The sequence below is a fragment of the Miniopterus schreibersii genome (genome assembly GCF_964146895.1).
Source record: "Miniopterus schreibersii genome assembly, chromosome: 21".
NCBI lineage: Eukaryota > Metazoa > Chordata > Mammalia > Chiroptera > Miniopteridae > Miniopterus > Miniopterus schreibersii.
The window spans coordinates 4,731,322-4,747,310 of record NC_138123.1 but is presented as its reverse complement, the minus strand read 5'-3'; the positions used below and the strand labels follow the sequence as shown (position 1 = coordinate 4,747,310).

Sequence of the window (15,989 nt, the reverse complement as noted above, 5' to 3'; positions counted from 1 at the left end):
AGTTGTTGTAAAAGACACAAAACATTTTGAAGACCTTGGACTTACCCTCAGATAACCTTCCCAAACCTCCCAGAGTCATTCTAGGCTCTAAGTACAAAAGGAGAGCCTCTGAATTATTCCATTCCAAGGGCTTCCAAGGCATGCTTTCCAAGGAGCAGAATAATACTTGGTCTACGTGGAATTCTGGGTAACTTGAAAATAAACCCAGTTCTCCAACTCCAAGTCAAAGTGCTAACCTACTAAGATGATTCAATTTTGGCTTCTGTCTAAAACAGGTATGATCTTCGACTCTGAGATGTCAGTGCCGAAGAACAGTTAACCAACACTAAACAAAGCTAATACTACTATAAATACCAGGACATTCGACCCCGAAGTCTAAATATCCAGGCAAGGAAATAAGGTATCATCTAGTTACTAGTTGCTTGGTCACTATTTTGCATAGTTCTCCATAAACAAATAAAAGTAAGTTTTTATTACTATATTACTCTAAATAGTTACCAAAAATAATATCCAAATATTGTTATATTTAGATAAGTGGGGAAAGGGTATAGAAGTGTAGTTTTTTTCTCATTTCCCTCCTCAAAGAGCTCAAGGACAAGACAGAAGAGATGCAGAATCATTCATAACTGGTGGCAGAAGAACTCAGGTATTTAGGGAAGAGATAACAGGGTTCAACTATTTACACCATCACCTAAGATATAGCTTCTAAAGCAATATGCTCATCCTTAGATTCATATTCACATGGTGGCATTTTGCTTCAATATTTCCCAGCCAAGATGCAGAACTACTAGTGAGCACATGACATTCCATCTTTACAATAAAGTTTATTTCATGTAATTTATAAAAGCTTTATATATTCTAACATGATGTATTTTTTACAGTGGCAACTCAACTTTATTTTGGAATAAAATAATTTCTAAAAGAAGAAAATCTGCAAATATTCTCTTCCTTACCTTCAGTTTGAAAATCATGTTCAATTTTTTTAAATTAAATTAAGGACTATACAATGAGTATATATGTCAAAAACAGCTTTTTAATAAATGAGAAGTTATTTACCAGCTTTATTCAGAATGTTCACAAAGGTTCATTATGGTGCAGAAAGGGAGGAATAACAAAAAATAAAGGGTAATCTTTAAATCTGGGGAGAAAAAAGATTTTAGGTGCTAGAAATGGTTTGTTTTGTTTTTTCAAAATTACCTGTGCCAGGTTATATTGAAGGGAACATTCACCTGTGCTGTTGTAAGGGGATATTTAGTCCTCCTGTGTTACTATTGAGGAATATTTGCTCACATTTATTTATATTACACTGACAAATGGCAGTCCTATAATTCAATAATTCACTCAAGTTCAAAAGCTGGAACAAACACAAAAATGCACTGGAGCTTTGCTGGTTTAATCACCTGGTATCGTAGGTGGGCACCTTCCTTTATGATAACAAATACCAGGCTGTGGACTAACTTAACTTCAGTTACGTAATTCCTATAACACTCAAACGGGTTTAAAAATATAAATGCCCCTTCTCCAGCAAAGTTTTTGGGAGGATTCTCCTTTGGTGTTCAGCAGATGCAAGGATGTGCCAGTGGGTAGCAGGAGGGATCTGTTTTTATCTATTTTTATTATAGAAAGATGGACAAAGGGATGGAGTGTTTGAACAAACAAAGAGATCACATTCATTGAACAATTCTCCTAGATTTAGGTCCTAGGCCCCATTTCACAGGACTTTCGGAGGGACACGAGCCTTGCTCTGCCTTCTCTCTAACAGCTAGGCACAGACCTCCCTGAATTTAGCTCTCTATAGGGCAACAGTGAGGGTCCAAGTCTCTCCCGGATGCGTGTTCTGGGCAGACCGCCTGTGAGCGGCCCTACGGCCTCACTGGTCAGTCGGCCGTAAGAGAGAACTGAAGGTAACTCAGATAGTCTCCAAAGGGAAAGGACCATGCACGTCGACAAGCCTCAGCAACGATGCCTGGCTGCGTGCGTGAGGACCAGGGCAAAGACGACCGACACGCAAAACAAACCCCAATTCAGCACCCATGCCTATCACTTAGCACATAAAAGGAAATGATACAAAAGTAATGATTTGATGTTTCTTATATATTTGCCAGAATAGCTAAAAAAATAAAACCCCTAATCAAAAATACTATAATTTTAAATTTTACTACAAAAGTTTTCTCAATAAGTCACCAAAACAAACATCAACCCTTCCCCACAAAACTATAAATACACAGGCCTGCAAGATGAGAGATATTAACATCAAGGAGTTCAATTTAATTAGGAAGGACACTGCACTTCTGGAAACTGGTAAATACCTAAGACAACACCAGTACCCATGACCAACATGTAAACCAGTGATGGGGCAACAGGAGCATCTCGCTCGCTGGACAAGTAGAAATGTTTCCTTTTAAAAATGTTTTGAGGGACAATGCTTAAAGTTATACAAAGTTTGAACACCTAATTCTCACAAAGTTTATGTGAAAAGGGGAACCATCAGAGTGGGCAGAGTGCAGGCATTTTGCTCTTACAAACAGCCTTCTGATGAGTCCCGACTTTCAGGGCAGCAGCAGCAGCAATTCTCTAGGGAAACAAAGTGACTGTCCAAGTGCTTCCCGCACCTCTAGCTCTCTGTGTCCGACTCACTTCCCGATCCCGGTTGGCTGCCATCTGGCCCGTCACTCTCCTTGTCCCAGTCTTTCATGGACGCTCCCATCATGAAATCATCACGGAGGATGGTCCATCCCGGGCCCTCTTCTCTCACTTCAGTCTGAGGACAATTACAGAATCAGAACACTCAAAAGTCGATTTAATCACAGGGAGTCAAGAAAGTCTACAGCACGAAGCACACTTGTCAACAATGGGAGTGAAACCAAGACAAAGGAAATATAGTAAGATCTAGGTTTGGTATCAGTTTTTTAAATCTTAAAAAAATTTGACATGTTTTTATTGATTTCAGAGAGAGGAAAGGAGAGAAAGAGAAACATCAATGATGAGAGTGTCACTGATCAGCTGCATCCTGCACCCCCCCCCACTGGGGATGGAGCTCAAAACCAGGCATGTGCCCTGACCGGGAACTGAACCCTGACCTCCTCCATCACAGGCTGATGCTCAGCCCCTGAGCCACACTGGACGGGCACTTTTTAAAATCTTTACACAAAACAGTCTTACAATATTATTTCAAGTTCACTGATGATTTATTAGAAGACTTTTGGCAAATTATTTTAAGACAAATAGAAATTTAATAAAGACTTTTAAACTAAAGGTGAGAAAAGGACACTAACTAGGGCGCCAGACTAGGTTTTCACGGTGCCATCTCATTTAACAGCTGATAAAAATGTGAACCAAATGCTTTTTATCTAGGTTATGATCTCACTGCCTGACCTAATCATCTCAGCAAAAGACTAGTCACACGATAAATTATAAATAAACAAGCAGGCACTAAGTAGAGGTAGTTGGTGCATTTTGTTCCTCACAGGATTTACGTAAAACTACATTTAGGAGCCCAAGACAGCCTCTCGTTTCACGGTACACCAGCGCCACCTTGTGGTAGTGACTCGGCAACACAGTACCTGCAGAACTACACACTCTGGGGTTTCTTTCCCTCATTCCACAAACACTTACTGAGAACTGTGTATCAAGCACTGTTCAAAACAGAGTCCCTGTCTTCATGGAGCTAACAGTCAGTGCTTTTCTATTTATTCCATTCACAGAAATATAGTGTTAGGAAAATCTCTCTAAATATGCAAGATCCCATGACACTGGGTTATAAAACCGTACTATCTTCATGAGGGTTATAAACTATATAAAAAGCAATTTTTAAGAAAAAGATATTAAAGACATTTGCTGGGTTACCAGACATTACTCATTTAATTCTGCTGAAGCTACCATTTAATTAAAAAGACACAGCCCTGAAATAATCATTCCAGTTAAAATAACAGGAAGCGAGGGCAAGGAGGAAAAGTCCTCACTGTCCTTACTCCTGTCTCCTGGGATCAAAGGAGGAAGCAGGCTGGTGCCTAAATACACCCGAGGACTGGACAGCACGCACAGGTGAGCAAAGACTGCAGAGCTGGCTTAGTAAGAGGAACAGCACACTCAGCACATAACAAACAACACAAAGAAACAAACAAAACCCAAGTGTGGGTAAAGCCCGAGGGTAGAACAGCCCAGTGCCACCCTCCTGGGACAGCACCAAAGAAGGTCGGTTACAACTCCCACCTGGAGCGGGCGAGCACCGCCCCACCCTCACTCCCCCAAGTCAGACCCACACTCTGACACTGCTTCTGCTTGGGTTCCTTTCAGTTACCCAACTGGATAAGGGGCCCTGATTCAGCCCAAGTTTTCTTTGCCAATCTCCTCTCATCTCACAAAAGAGAAAGAGCTGCTCCCCAGGAGCAGAGATCCACTTGGAAGCAACAATTATGACACCTCTCCTGCCAGATTCGTCACTCAGAGCTTTCAATTAAATTCTAAAAGTACAGGCTTCCTTACCCAATACTGACGAGTATAGACTAGTCCCTGCACTGAGGTTTGTGTCCACACGTGAGTGTGCACGATCTCTAACTGCACCCAGCATGCTATCATGTTACCACCGGAGGTGGGAGACCCCCCATCGCTGTGCTCAGTGCAGTTCCCACAGGAGGGCTCCCCAACAGCTAGCATCTGCTGGACTCCAAGTCCCTCCTCTACTAGGTGGCACCAGAAGAGCCGTGGGCACCAGAGTGAGGAGGGAGAAGCAAGGACAGTATCCTTATCCCGAGGATGCACCCCAAGTCCCCCAGTGGATGCCTGCAACGGACGATATACCACAGCTTTCATATACATGAGAACATATGAGTATATTGTTTGTACTCATATATATCTATGACAAAGTTTAATTTACAAATTTATCATTAAGAGACTAGTAATAACTACTGATAAAATAGATCATAACAATCTATACTGCAATAAAGTTATGTGAATGTGGTCTTATTGTCCTGTACGCACCCCTCTTCCTCCTCATGTGACAACAGGAGCTGATACAGTGCCTATGTGATGAGATGAAGGGAGGTGGAATTTTCCATTTGGTATTTTCGGACCTCAGTTACCCTGGGAAACTAAACCTGCGGAAAGTGAAGACGTGGACAAGGGGAGACTATTGCAGTTCAGAGAAAGAAAGGAACAACAGTGGGCCAAAGGGAAGGATTCATTAATTAAAATGTCGAGACCAACAGACTCATGTGCTTCTCTTGAAAGACAATTACGGATGGAAACACATTCTAGGTACAAAAAGCAGTAACAGGATAAAGTCAAAGCTTCCCTTGCTTGTCCAGTCTGAAGGACGCCAGTGAAGAAAGGCTCTCCTGGGGGCTGCGGTGTCTCTGCTCTGGGAGCACTGGGTAGAGTCTGGTCACTTTTCTGCAGTGTGGTCCCAGGCCAGGCATGAGCATCCCCATCACTTACTGGAAATCCCAAGTCTCGGGCCCCAGACCTGCTGAATGGGAAACTGGGGAGTGGAGCCGGGAACCTGTCTGAATAGACCCTCCAAGGGTTCTGATGGTGCTGAAGCCTGGGCCCAGCAGTACAAATATAACGTAAGACACAGCCAATCGCACTACCCTTGGTGGGCACAGACACTTCTGACCACCAGCCGGAAGTTGCGTCACCATGTCAGCACAGACAGAAATTAGCAGCTCGTGACATCATCAGGAGGTAGGGACAGGGATGCAGTGACCTGATGTAACCTACAGGACCCCTCTCGGTGCCCATGGCAAGGAACAGTCAAACAGATTCGATGCAAAAACCTAATGAAATCCACATGAGGCAGGCAAACAAAACCGCCCCACCCTCCCTGGCCTGGCTTTACACAAATATTTAACCAAGATCACACAGAAGTGTCTGTGCCGACCCGGGAGATGAAGGCAACCCTGAAAGATGTTAATCAGCTTCCACTTCAAGGTTCAAGCACACACAGGCAGCTACTGCACAGAAAACTGGAACAGAGGCCTGGAATTGTCCATCAGTCTAACTCCAAATAATGAGGAGCTTAACCCCACTTCCATTCTGAACAGGGAAAATTAAAGTCAAATCCTAAAAAAAACAAACCACCTAATCCCATCTATATTTAGCAATCAGCAATACTTGATTGCTTTGCTTTCTCCAAGAAGAATGTTCGGTTTTCACTGTAATTTAGTTTCACCTAAATTTAAGAAGGTTCTGAACTCTGGGTAAAGTCATCTTAATACCTTTGTTGTTGCAAACTTTGTGCCTGTCCTTAGTAATCTCCCTGCTGGTTAAAGCCCACCTGAAAATTCCGCCCGTGGAATGAGGGGTATGTGGGAAACCCCTTCATCTAGTAAATATTCTGGCAGAACCAACAGAGGCAAACACAGCCTCCAGTCTTCAGCATCTGAGTGGTTTCCTACCCATGGGGGACATTTAACGTCCCAATACTCATAAAGGACCTACGATTTTCAACGTGGAACCTACAGATTCGAGCTTATACAGAAGACCCTGTATCAACACAAACTCAACTTTCCTGATTAATTCTTAGTAGGCAATTCCTCAGTGTTTTGGTCAATGTCTGCCTCCTCCATTCCTCCACAGACGTGTTTTAGGTGTTTTCACTGTCTTACTAGGATGGCACTGCAGGCAACAAGCTCACTCAGGCTTCCGTTTTGTTAACTCTGTGTGTAGTTTCCAGATTAGCGTAGTTTCCGAATTTGCATGGGTAGGTTATAAGATCCAAGCAAACTAGAAAAGCATTAGGCATGACATCCTAGGAGAAAAGATCAAGATTCGGAAACTGTGTCCCCCTTTAATTATGGTCCAAGCACACGTTAACTGTATCGTGTCCTCTAAGAAAACCCAATTCTGTCCGGCTTCCCAAGAATTCAGGCTAATACTCCTGAAGGGCATGCTTCTCTCCTGTAATTTTTTCAATTCACTGCACTGTTTTAATTCATTTGCTGCCCGATTTTACTATGAGCTCAACGCTTAAAGTAGTTCCATTTAGTGACTTCTACCCTAACTCACTCTCCTACATCTAGCTCCGCAGAACAAAGCTTTAGGGGCCACTGAGGCAGCTACTTCTCCTCACCATTCAGTCTCTTAAGAATGTTAGCGAGTTAAGGTTGACTAAGGTGACTGGAAAGGCAGATGTCATGTTCCTCATGGAGCCTCTGCCACAGTGCTCTTTACAGTTTCATCCTAAACGGGGAGCCTGAGGTATTCAGAGTAAATACACTGAAGTCACTCTGTATCTGTCCCACTTCAGCATGTAAAGGAGAATTCAGGTTTATAAACCTGAATTAGCAGAGCTGTGAACTGATCTAGAAAACACTTACTTACGTTTTAGTATCACAAATCCATTAAAAAACTTAAATGACAAAACTTAAGTAAAAGTTCTTTGTAAAACTATGAAATGCTATGTAAACAAAACTATGTAATAAGAATTGTAAAGAACTCATTCTCAGGCCTCCCATTACTGGGTGCTGACCAGGACTCTAAGCACCACATGTAGTAACTCCCAGGACCCTCGCTGTGTCTGAGGTGGTTCTCACCACTAGAATGGTGACCTGAAAGCAGGTAAGAGACCTGAGGCAGGGTGTGGGAAGCAACCCAGAGGGCAGACCAGGTGTTTCGCACCCGGGTCATTGGATGCTAGAGCCTGTGCCCTATGCCACTGTGTACAACGTATCACACAACCCCGTCAGCATTCTCAAATGCCCACAACTCAAAAAAATGTCTTTTTTATAGCAAAAAACAGTAAAACATTCTTTTGAATTTTAAAAATGCAGCATGAGTACAAATGTGGTACAAGACTCACTTTATGCAGGACAGTTAAATTTTTTTTAAAAGGGCCAACCTCCCTGATGAAAATCCTCTACTGACAGCTCCTTCAAATAGAGGGGACAACTCCTCAGACCAGAAGGTGGGCGGCACCTTATTAACTTTCATTATAAAGGAAATGGAGGATTTCTACAGCGGCTCTGTAATTGGTTCTAACTCTTCAGTTTTACCCACACTCCCCCAAGTCAAGCACTGCAGGCACCACTCTGCCCAACGTGGGTGCACACTGATTACAGCGGCTGCTCACACCAGAAGCCGCCCTACGTCAGCAGCACACAGGATGCTTCAGAAGTGGACACAATGGGAAACTGGCTCGAATGCGTTCCCATCGGCAGCAGTGTGTACAGTCATGCTCCTTCTCATTTCAAACTCGAAGTCTCCCCTTGGTCTAAATGCTAATCTATTTCGGCATTTGCAGTAAACAAACATTAAGCTGAATTATTTACAGAGTTAGGATTCCACACATTCCTGTGAGAGCAGCTTTTATGTGAAAGTAACAACAGAGTTGCCATGTGAGGCAGGGGCAACCTAAGGACAGCCTCTCTACCCGCCACCCCCCTTCCATCCCCCAGTTCCACTTAAACAGGATGTCCCACAACTGCAGGGACCACCCAGGGACTAATGTGAGGGCTCCCTCCCTTCCTAATGTCCTCCTTGGGAGCAGGAAATCACAGGTCTATGAACCAGAAGGAATGGATACTTTCCTTTCCATTAGAAAAGAGCCCCCCAACCTACTTCTATGTCTGACATTTAAAGTGCTCATATCACAATAACAGAATAAACACACCTAGTCTCGGAATCTTGTATAAATACTGAGTCTTACACACAAGTCTCACCTGTTTGGCCTCTGAGCTCCTTCCCGTCAAACTTTTCTCGCCGGTACTTCCGTCCACCCCCCTCAGGACACTGATGAAATCTTTCTTGGAAACAGTTGATATCAGCTTTGCACGCTTTCTCATTGAGCTTCCAGCTTCCTTCACCTTCTCATCAACGTTCTTCTGGTGCTTCTGCACGGCATTGAACAGCTGCACCACACCCCTGTGGGCCACCAATGGCCAGAGCAACACGGTCAACAGCAAATCTCACCAGATACAGCTTTGAGGACAGGAATAGTCTCACCAGATACACTCTGAGGACAGGAACAGTCTCACCAGACATAAGCTCTGAGGACAGGAACAGTCTCAACAAACACAAGCTCTGAGGACAGGAACAGTCTCACCAGACACAAGCTCTGAGGACAGGAACAGTCTCACCAGATACACACTCTGAGGACAGGAACATGTTTTTACCGCTTAGGAGACAGGCAAGCATTTATTGGGCATGCCAATGAAAATAGCTAAATGGTTAGACACTTGTGAAAAATGAATACCCACTTCAATGAATAAATGTAAGTTTATGAACTCATCAAGAGAATGAATACCTGTGGATTGATATGTGGTCTGTTTCTTTTCAGCTCTGGTCTTTCTCAATCAACTTCTGTGCAATTAGAACTAAGAATTACTTTTAACTCCAATATCTATTTCTCAAAATGTAACTCTATAGCGGCTGAGGCCCTGTAGTGAAACAGAAAGAGCAGAGCCTCTGAGCTTAGCTGTCTGACCACCTGATTCTAGGGAAAATTTTTCTGGATCTTCATTCCCTGTAAAGGGAAAATAACACCCAAGTAGCTTAGAAAGTAGTCAGCTATACTATCTGCAACTCTTATGCTATAAAACTCACTTTTTAAATCTAATTTTAAAAAACATCTATTTGAAGACATAGTACGAAAAAGAATTTTAGACTCTCATTACTAATTGTTTTATATTGGTAACAAGTTGAAGAAGTAATCTTTAGACTATATTGGGTAAAACAAAACATATCATTGAAATTCAGTTCACCTCTTTCTTTTACTCTTTTCAGTGTGGCTACCAGACAAATTCAGATTACGTATGTGGCTCACATAACATTTCTACTGGGCAGCACTGATTTTTGACCGTTAATATCCCTTCTGGCTCTAAAATTCTACTATATGTTCCTTTTCCTGCTCTAAGAATCCCAGGGAAAGGTGATCTCCCTGGGCCCTGACCATCCTGGACCATCCTGCACATTCTGCTGGATTTTTCAAGAACTCAGGCCCTGGCTGCTCTTTACCGGGCCATTTCTCCCGGTTGTTTGCAGTTCGCAACTCCGAAGAATGAGGTAACGTCTCCCGCCTGACAAAGAGTAGGCTAGTTCCCATTCACTGTAAAAGCAGTAGAGTTCCCCGTACAGTGTTCCTCTCCTGTAACATGATCACTGCATGAGCAGGTGCCCATCAGGGCACCTGGGCTTTCCCTGGAGACAGAGGGAGCCAGGGAGAATGGGAGGCTCTAGCCACTGTTTTGGCCGTAAGTAATGAGGTCCTTTATCTCTGACCCAGTTGTCTCTTGTCTTCCATCAGCATCTCAGAAATGTTAACAAGCCAGATTAGTGGGTTATAAACAGGGTAAAATCCATACCCTCCACAGCAGTCGAGTCAAAGCTGCAGCGCACTTAGTTTTTAGGGGGCTAACCGGCTGTCTCACCTCGTGGCGATTCTCTGGAGATTCCTCTCCGCATCTTTGTCTTTGACCACGTCTGGCTTGACTCGGCACATCATCTCCCACTCCCGCTTCTTATCGAGCTGCGTGACAAACACGAGTATGTGAGGACATTATGCATTTCTGACAGTGCAGCACAGTCTGACATGACCCTTTGAAAGGACAAAGTTTAAACACTGCTGTTCTTTATTTTCAGAAACTGACTTCAGCAGACAGAATGATTAAGAACTTTTATCAGCTTTTTAATGAATAGCATCATATTCAGATGTAGCCAACTTATACAGTGACTGTTTTTCCTTTCACAAAGTCATTTAAATCCATGTCTTTGACGGCATATCTGACCACTGCCCTTGAAACATGTGGCAACTTGGCTGAAAACCACAATATGCCGATTCTCTACTATCACAGAGAAGTAGAAGGGGAGTCAGGTAATAAGAAAACCCCATAGGTAAAATAATCTAATTCAAAACTATCTTCTAGCAGTCTCCCCGCCTCAGGCCCCCGATGTGATAAAACTGCCTCTCCAGATCCCCTCCCTAGGTCCATGGATCACCAAACAGCAAATACACTGAATGTGATGAACACCAAGAGGTTGGCAAGCACCAAAACCAGCAACAAGAACCAGCAACAAGTCCCCTCTTATCTGTTCCAATCTCTCATTTCCTACTAATGAAAATGTCTAATCACAGGAAAACCAAATTCCTGCTCTGGCTATAAAGACTGGCTAATCTAAAGGAATAGATTCCTTTCTAAAGGAATAGATTCTTCCCCAAATCAGGTCATTTATTTTAACTGTCATGAAATTCACAGTCAGATTATGCCAGAAATAAACAAATAAAAATCTTACTTTTAAAACAGTCGATTTGAATTATCTCTAGTACCCAAGGTATAACAGGCATGCATAATCCCCAAATATTTTTAAACTCTGAAATACATTTTTATATTTCATATTAGAAATAAGTACTTGTTATCCTGGAGACAGGTAATATTTAACATGAAGAAACGATGATAATTTCCATGGACTCTAATCAGAACCAGAGACTAACAGCGTTTGTAGCTAATGTGCCGAGTTTCTGGCAGCCACCTGTGTACTTTCATGCGTTATGTAGACAGTATCCTCTCTAGCAAAGCTCTGCCTCTCTCTCTCACTGTAACGCTGGGACTTATGGGTTCTGATAATTTTGGAGCCTCTTCTAGCTTTTGCCAGATAATAAACAAAGATTGAGATTTTCAGTTCAAAAGCTATCAGTCTGACTGAGAGGCAGGATTCATCTTAAAGTAAATGAGATTATAGATAAATAGAGTACAGTACGTCCTGTGTCTAAGAGCAAGGCCTGGGAAGCCCCATCTTTACATAGCCTCTCAGAGTGACCAGCATGAGGAACAAGGGAAGCATTTATCCTGAAACAGACACAGGATGAGGAACTTGAGAGGAAACATGCCAATTCAAAGTTTCCTTTCATTTTTACCCATAAAGTGCCCCTTGGAGATTGGTACTTTTATACTAATGGTACAAATGTGGAAAGTTATTTTTCTTGAATTAAGAAATAATACTTGATTTAAAGGGATACATTTCCTTGGAGTTTATATTCCTACTCTGCTTAGGTGACTAAAAGGCGAACATACTCCATGGGGTAATTCAGGCAGGGATTCTGAACAGAACCTTGGCTGTCCACCCCACATAAAGAGTTAAACACTGGAATGTTAGCTGAACAAACACTGCAGGAACGATTCGGTGCAGACCAGACCTAAGAACTGGACCCCATCGAATCCAGAGCAGCGGGAGGACGCACCTGCTTTCTTCTCTCCTGTCGCTCCTGCTTTAACTTTTCTTTTTCCTTTTCCAGCTCTTTGTTTTTGACCAGAATAGTGGGTTTGCTTTTAGGGGTTTTTTTGTTCAGGATTTTAGCCATGGCGTCGGCCCAGCCGGCACTAGTCCCCACGCTGGCTCCCGCCACATTTTCACCATCATCGTCACAGGGTTCGACTTCATCTTCATGGTCAGCCTCCACTGCTTCGTCATCAGAAGAGAAGTGACCCTTGTCTGATGCACACCTTCCTGTGGAACCTAAGAGGAGAAACAAATTAAGCTACGGTGCCAGAGGCAGAGGTGGCCATGGCCGGCCCCAGGGTGCCCTGTAACACTTCTCCATCTGTCCCTATTCTTGCAAGAGAGGACTTGTCCAAGTATCAGAGCCGCAGTGACAGTGGAGAGCAGTGACATATATAAAAACAAACCTAAAGTATGTGGGTAAAAACAAAGTATCTTCAAAAAAGTAAGAGAACATGACATACACAAGTTAAACACAGAAAGCAGAATACATTTTTAAAAAGCACAATCTTAAAACATGAAGTATGTCAATGGCAAAAAACAAACATTAAAGGAAGAAATCCCTAATAATTCTATTGTCCTAATGTGCTGCATATTTATTAATGAGGAAAAGAGTTGGGTGGTTGTTTTTTTTAAATCCATATGCCACATACCTATTTATCTAACTTGAAGCCTATTTCTGTATCCTGTGTGCCAGGTAAAGTTAAGAAACTTGAGGACATATGACTCTAGGCTTTGACGTGCAAACACAGGGGATATAAGAACTCTACTGTTGCCCATAATATTAAAAAAAAGTATCTACATTTTGCCAAACAAAAGTTGATAGCACTATCGTTGGGTCTGATAAATTTGTGTCTACTCTATGCCAATTCCAGTCACTCAATTCTTCCCCCAGAAGCACCCTCCTATGACCAGTAATCCCTGGAAAGTACATCGGGAAACAAAGTTTAGGAGCGTAGTTAGCTGAAAAAGAAATACACTAAAGTATTCTCACGGTGGTGGCGCTGCACAGGTACCTGTAACAAAATACACTTTGAAAAGTGCTTCTTCTAGGAAGCATTTATCTAAATGGAAAGAGCACGATGGTTTCAACATTTTCAGAGAAGACTGCCAGGTGATGAAAAGCAGTCTTTACCCCTCCTGATAAAACATCAAAACGACAACACTGACATCTAGTGTTTTGTCCTGATGGATTCCACACAAACTGCAGCTCATTTCCCATTTTCAGCTGCACTGTGAAGGCAGCCAAAGGATTCTGGACTGTATGAGCCACTCCAACTCTCCACTTCTAAACTGGCTATTTTTCTCCAGTGTATTTCTTACCCAGCTTGACTCCCACAACATTCGTATTATGGAAACACGATAAATCTGTGACAAGTTTTGTAACACTATTTTACAAACCAGCACTCGCCCCACCAATTAAAAAAAAATTCCAGAAGAAGTGGCTAAAATCATTGTTTTTATTTTCCCTTTTTAAAAGAAGCTTCAGCTCAGAAGTGGTGAGCGAGGCATTCACTGCCAATGGAAATGATGATGTTTATACAAATAAATTAAAAATGTCAAGGCACTGAGGTCTTCCAGCACACTGAAACACAGGATTTACTCCTAGGATACCAAAGGTAATCATGATGCAAATAAAAAAGAACTGGTTTTTAAAAATTTACTGCCTCCTATAAAGAGGAGAATTTTTTGCATTTTCTACTAAGTGATCTTTAATAGCAGAAGGTAAGTGGATATATCCATGAGTCTAAGGGAACCAGATAAGTAAAAAAATCCTTTGAACGCCTGTGTGTTATTTTAAACATTAACTCTAATCTTGAATTCTACTTAAAAATTCTGGAAATAAGGGAGGCTACAGAGAACGCGTCTAGGACGTAGTAACTCAGGGTTCTGATAGACCTTTCCGCATTCATGGGAAGGTTCTGTTACCGGAGCTGCCCACCGGCCACCAGCCACCAGCCACGGCCATTGAGGGCTTCAAAAGTGGCCAGTACAACGAGGAACTGAGATGTATATTATACTTCATTCTAATTACTTTAACTTTAAAAAGCTACACGCTGCTAGTGGCCACAGCACAGGACAGGGCGGGGGACACAGGCCCATTTCTCAGGGCCTGCTGCCTCTTCCCCAAACTTCCAGCTCCCTTTCAGACTTTGAGGCTTGTCCCCGATCCCCCCAGGGGTGGCCGGCTGCTGGCAGGAAGGTGAGCCACTGTCCTTCGCCTTTAGAACTGGGATCAAGTTTTAAAATAAAATAAAAAGACTCCCAGCCCCTCAACATTATTAACCGGGATGATGAGGAGGAAGGGAGGGGATAAGGCAAACTCTCAGCCCAGGTCTCTCTCCCGGGTGCAATCACATGTCTAGGAGGGTAGATAGAATCGGTCGACTGATTGCCAAAATTTGCAAAAAATCTGTGTTTGCCAAAATTTGCAAATATCTGTGTTTGCAAAAATTTGCAAAAATCTAAGTGTTTGCAAAAATTTGCAAAAACCTGTAAGTGTTCTTCTAAAAGAAAGACAATGCAGGAAAAGAAAAAAAAAGAGAGAGTCACTACTTGGAGGAATCTTCTACAAAGCTGACACTTTAAAGCACAGGTTGGGCCAAAGACGCCAGGTTCCCCGCGCAGCCCAGGCCACCTCGCAGAGAGGCAGGACAGCTGCCATCCGGGACCCAGCACAGCCTAGACTGGGGTCAGGGCGCTGGGGTGGGAGGTGGGGGGCCCGCTGGGTCACCCCGGGGAGCTACCGGACAGGGGCTGAGCGAGCTCCGGCCGTCGGCGCGAGGCCTGGGCCGCACGAGCTCGGGGGTGGCGGGCAGTTCCCCGGGGACCCCGGGCAGCGGGCAGCGCCCGGAATGATGCCAGAGGGAGGCGCACAGGCGGGGCGCGGCCGAGGCCCCAAAGCGTCCCCGCTTCCTCCCCATCCCCGGGCGCCGCGGCGGGGACGCCAGGGGGCCGCTACCACGTCCCTCCGTCCACCGCCCGCTCGCCTTCCACTCCCGGCTCGCTGGCCTCTAACCCTGAGCCGCCCTCCCCGCCCTCCCGCGGCCTGTTGCCCCCCCCCCCATTCCGTTAGCCTCTGGCGGCCGTCAGCGGTCGTTGCGGTAACAGAGGCCCTGGAACGGCCGGTGAAAAAATGTCAGAGGCGGCAGCGCCCCCCGCGCCCATCCCCGGGCCTCGGCCCGCGGGCAGCGGCGCCCCACGGCCGCCACGCGGAGGCGGAGGTCGGGCGGCCCGGAGCCGGCGCTCCCGCAGGCCCCCCGCGGCCAGCGCTCAGCCCCGCGCCTCACCTCCCACGCCCGCGGCGCCTCCGTCCCCGTCGTCCAGCGCCGACGCCCCGGCCTTGGCTACCATTTTCATCTTCTTCTTCCTCTTGAGGGAATGCTTCAGCTTCTTCCCCGCACTCCCGCGTGAGGCCCGGGAGGCGGCGAAGGCGGCGGCGGCCATGGCTCCTCGCCGGAAGTGTCCCGGGAGGGCGGCGTCGGGGGGTAACGACGGAACGGCGGCCTCCAGTTCCGGCGACACAAGGTTCCGGGGCCCGGAGTGCCGGGCTCGGGCCGGAGGGAAGCGCGGCTTCCAGTTGCAAAGGCGGTGGGCTCCCGCTTTCTCCCCCGGTCCCGCGTGTTGGGGGTCTGCACCCTCTGCTCGGCGCAGACCCAGTGCGCGGATCCCACCCCCGCGCGATGCTCCTGCCCCCTCCCCCCCGCAGCCAGCTTCTCCCTAAGGTCAGCCTGTCACCTGCTGTCGCTCCCTCCAAGCAGCTGCCACAATCGGCC

General features: G+C 45.0%; 1 protein-coding gene across 1 annotated transcript; it reads right to left on the bottom strand.

Annotated features, from left to right (window-relative positions):
• Positions 1–987: 987 nt before the first annotated feature.
• On the bottom strand, positions 988–15,690 carry RRP15 (ribosomal RNA processing 15 homolog). The gene is made up of 5 exons (XM_081124231.1): positions 15,504–15,690; positions 12,176–12,450; positions 10,368–10,465; positions 8,661–8,862; positions 988–2,761 (listed from the first exon to the last, which is right to left on the bottom strand). The coding sequence occupies exons 1-5, from the start codon at positions 15,658–15,660 to the stop codon at positions 2,615–2,617; spliced, it is 879 nt and encodes a 292-aa protein (XP_080980357.1). The 5' UTR covers positions 15,661–15,690; the 3' UTR covers positions 988–2,614.
• Between the last annotated feature and the right edge of the window lie 299 nt (positions 15,691–15,989).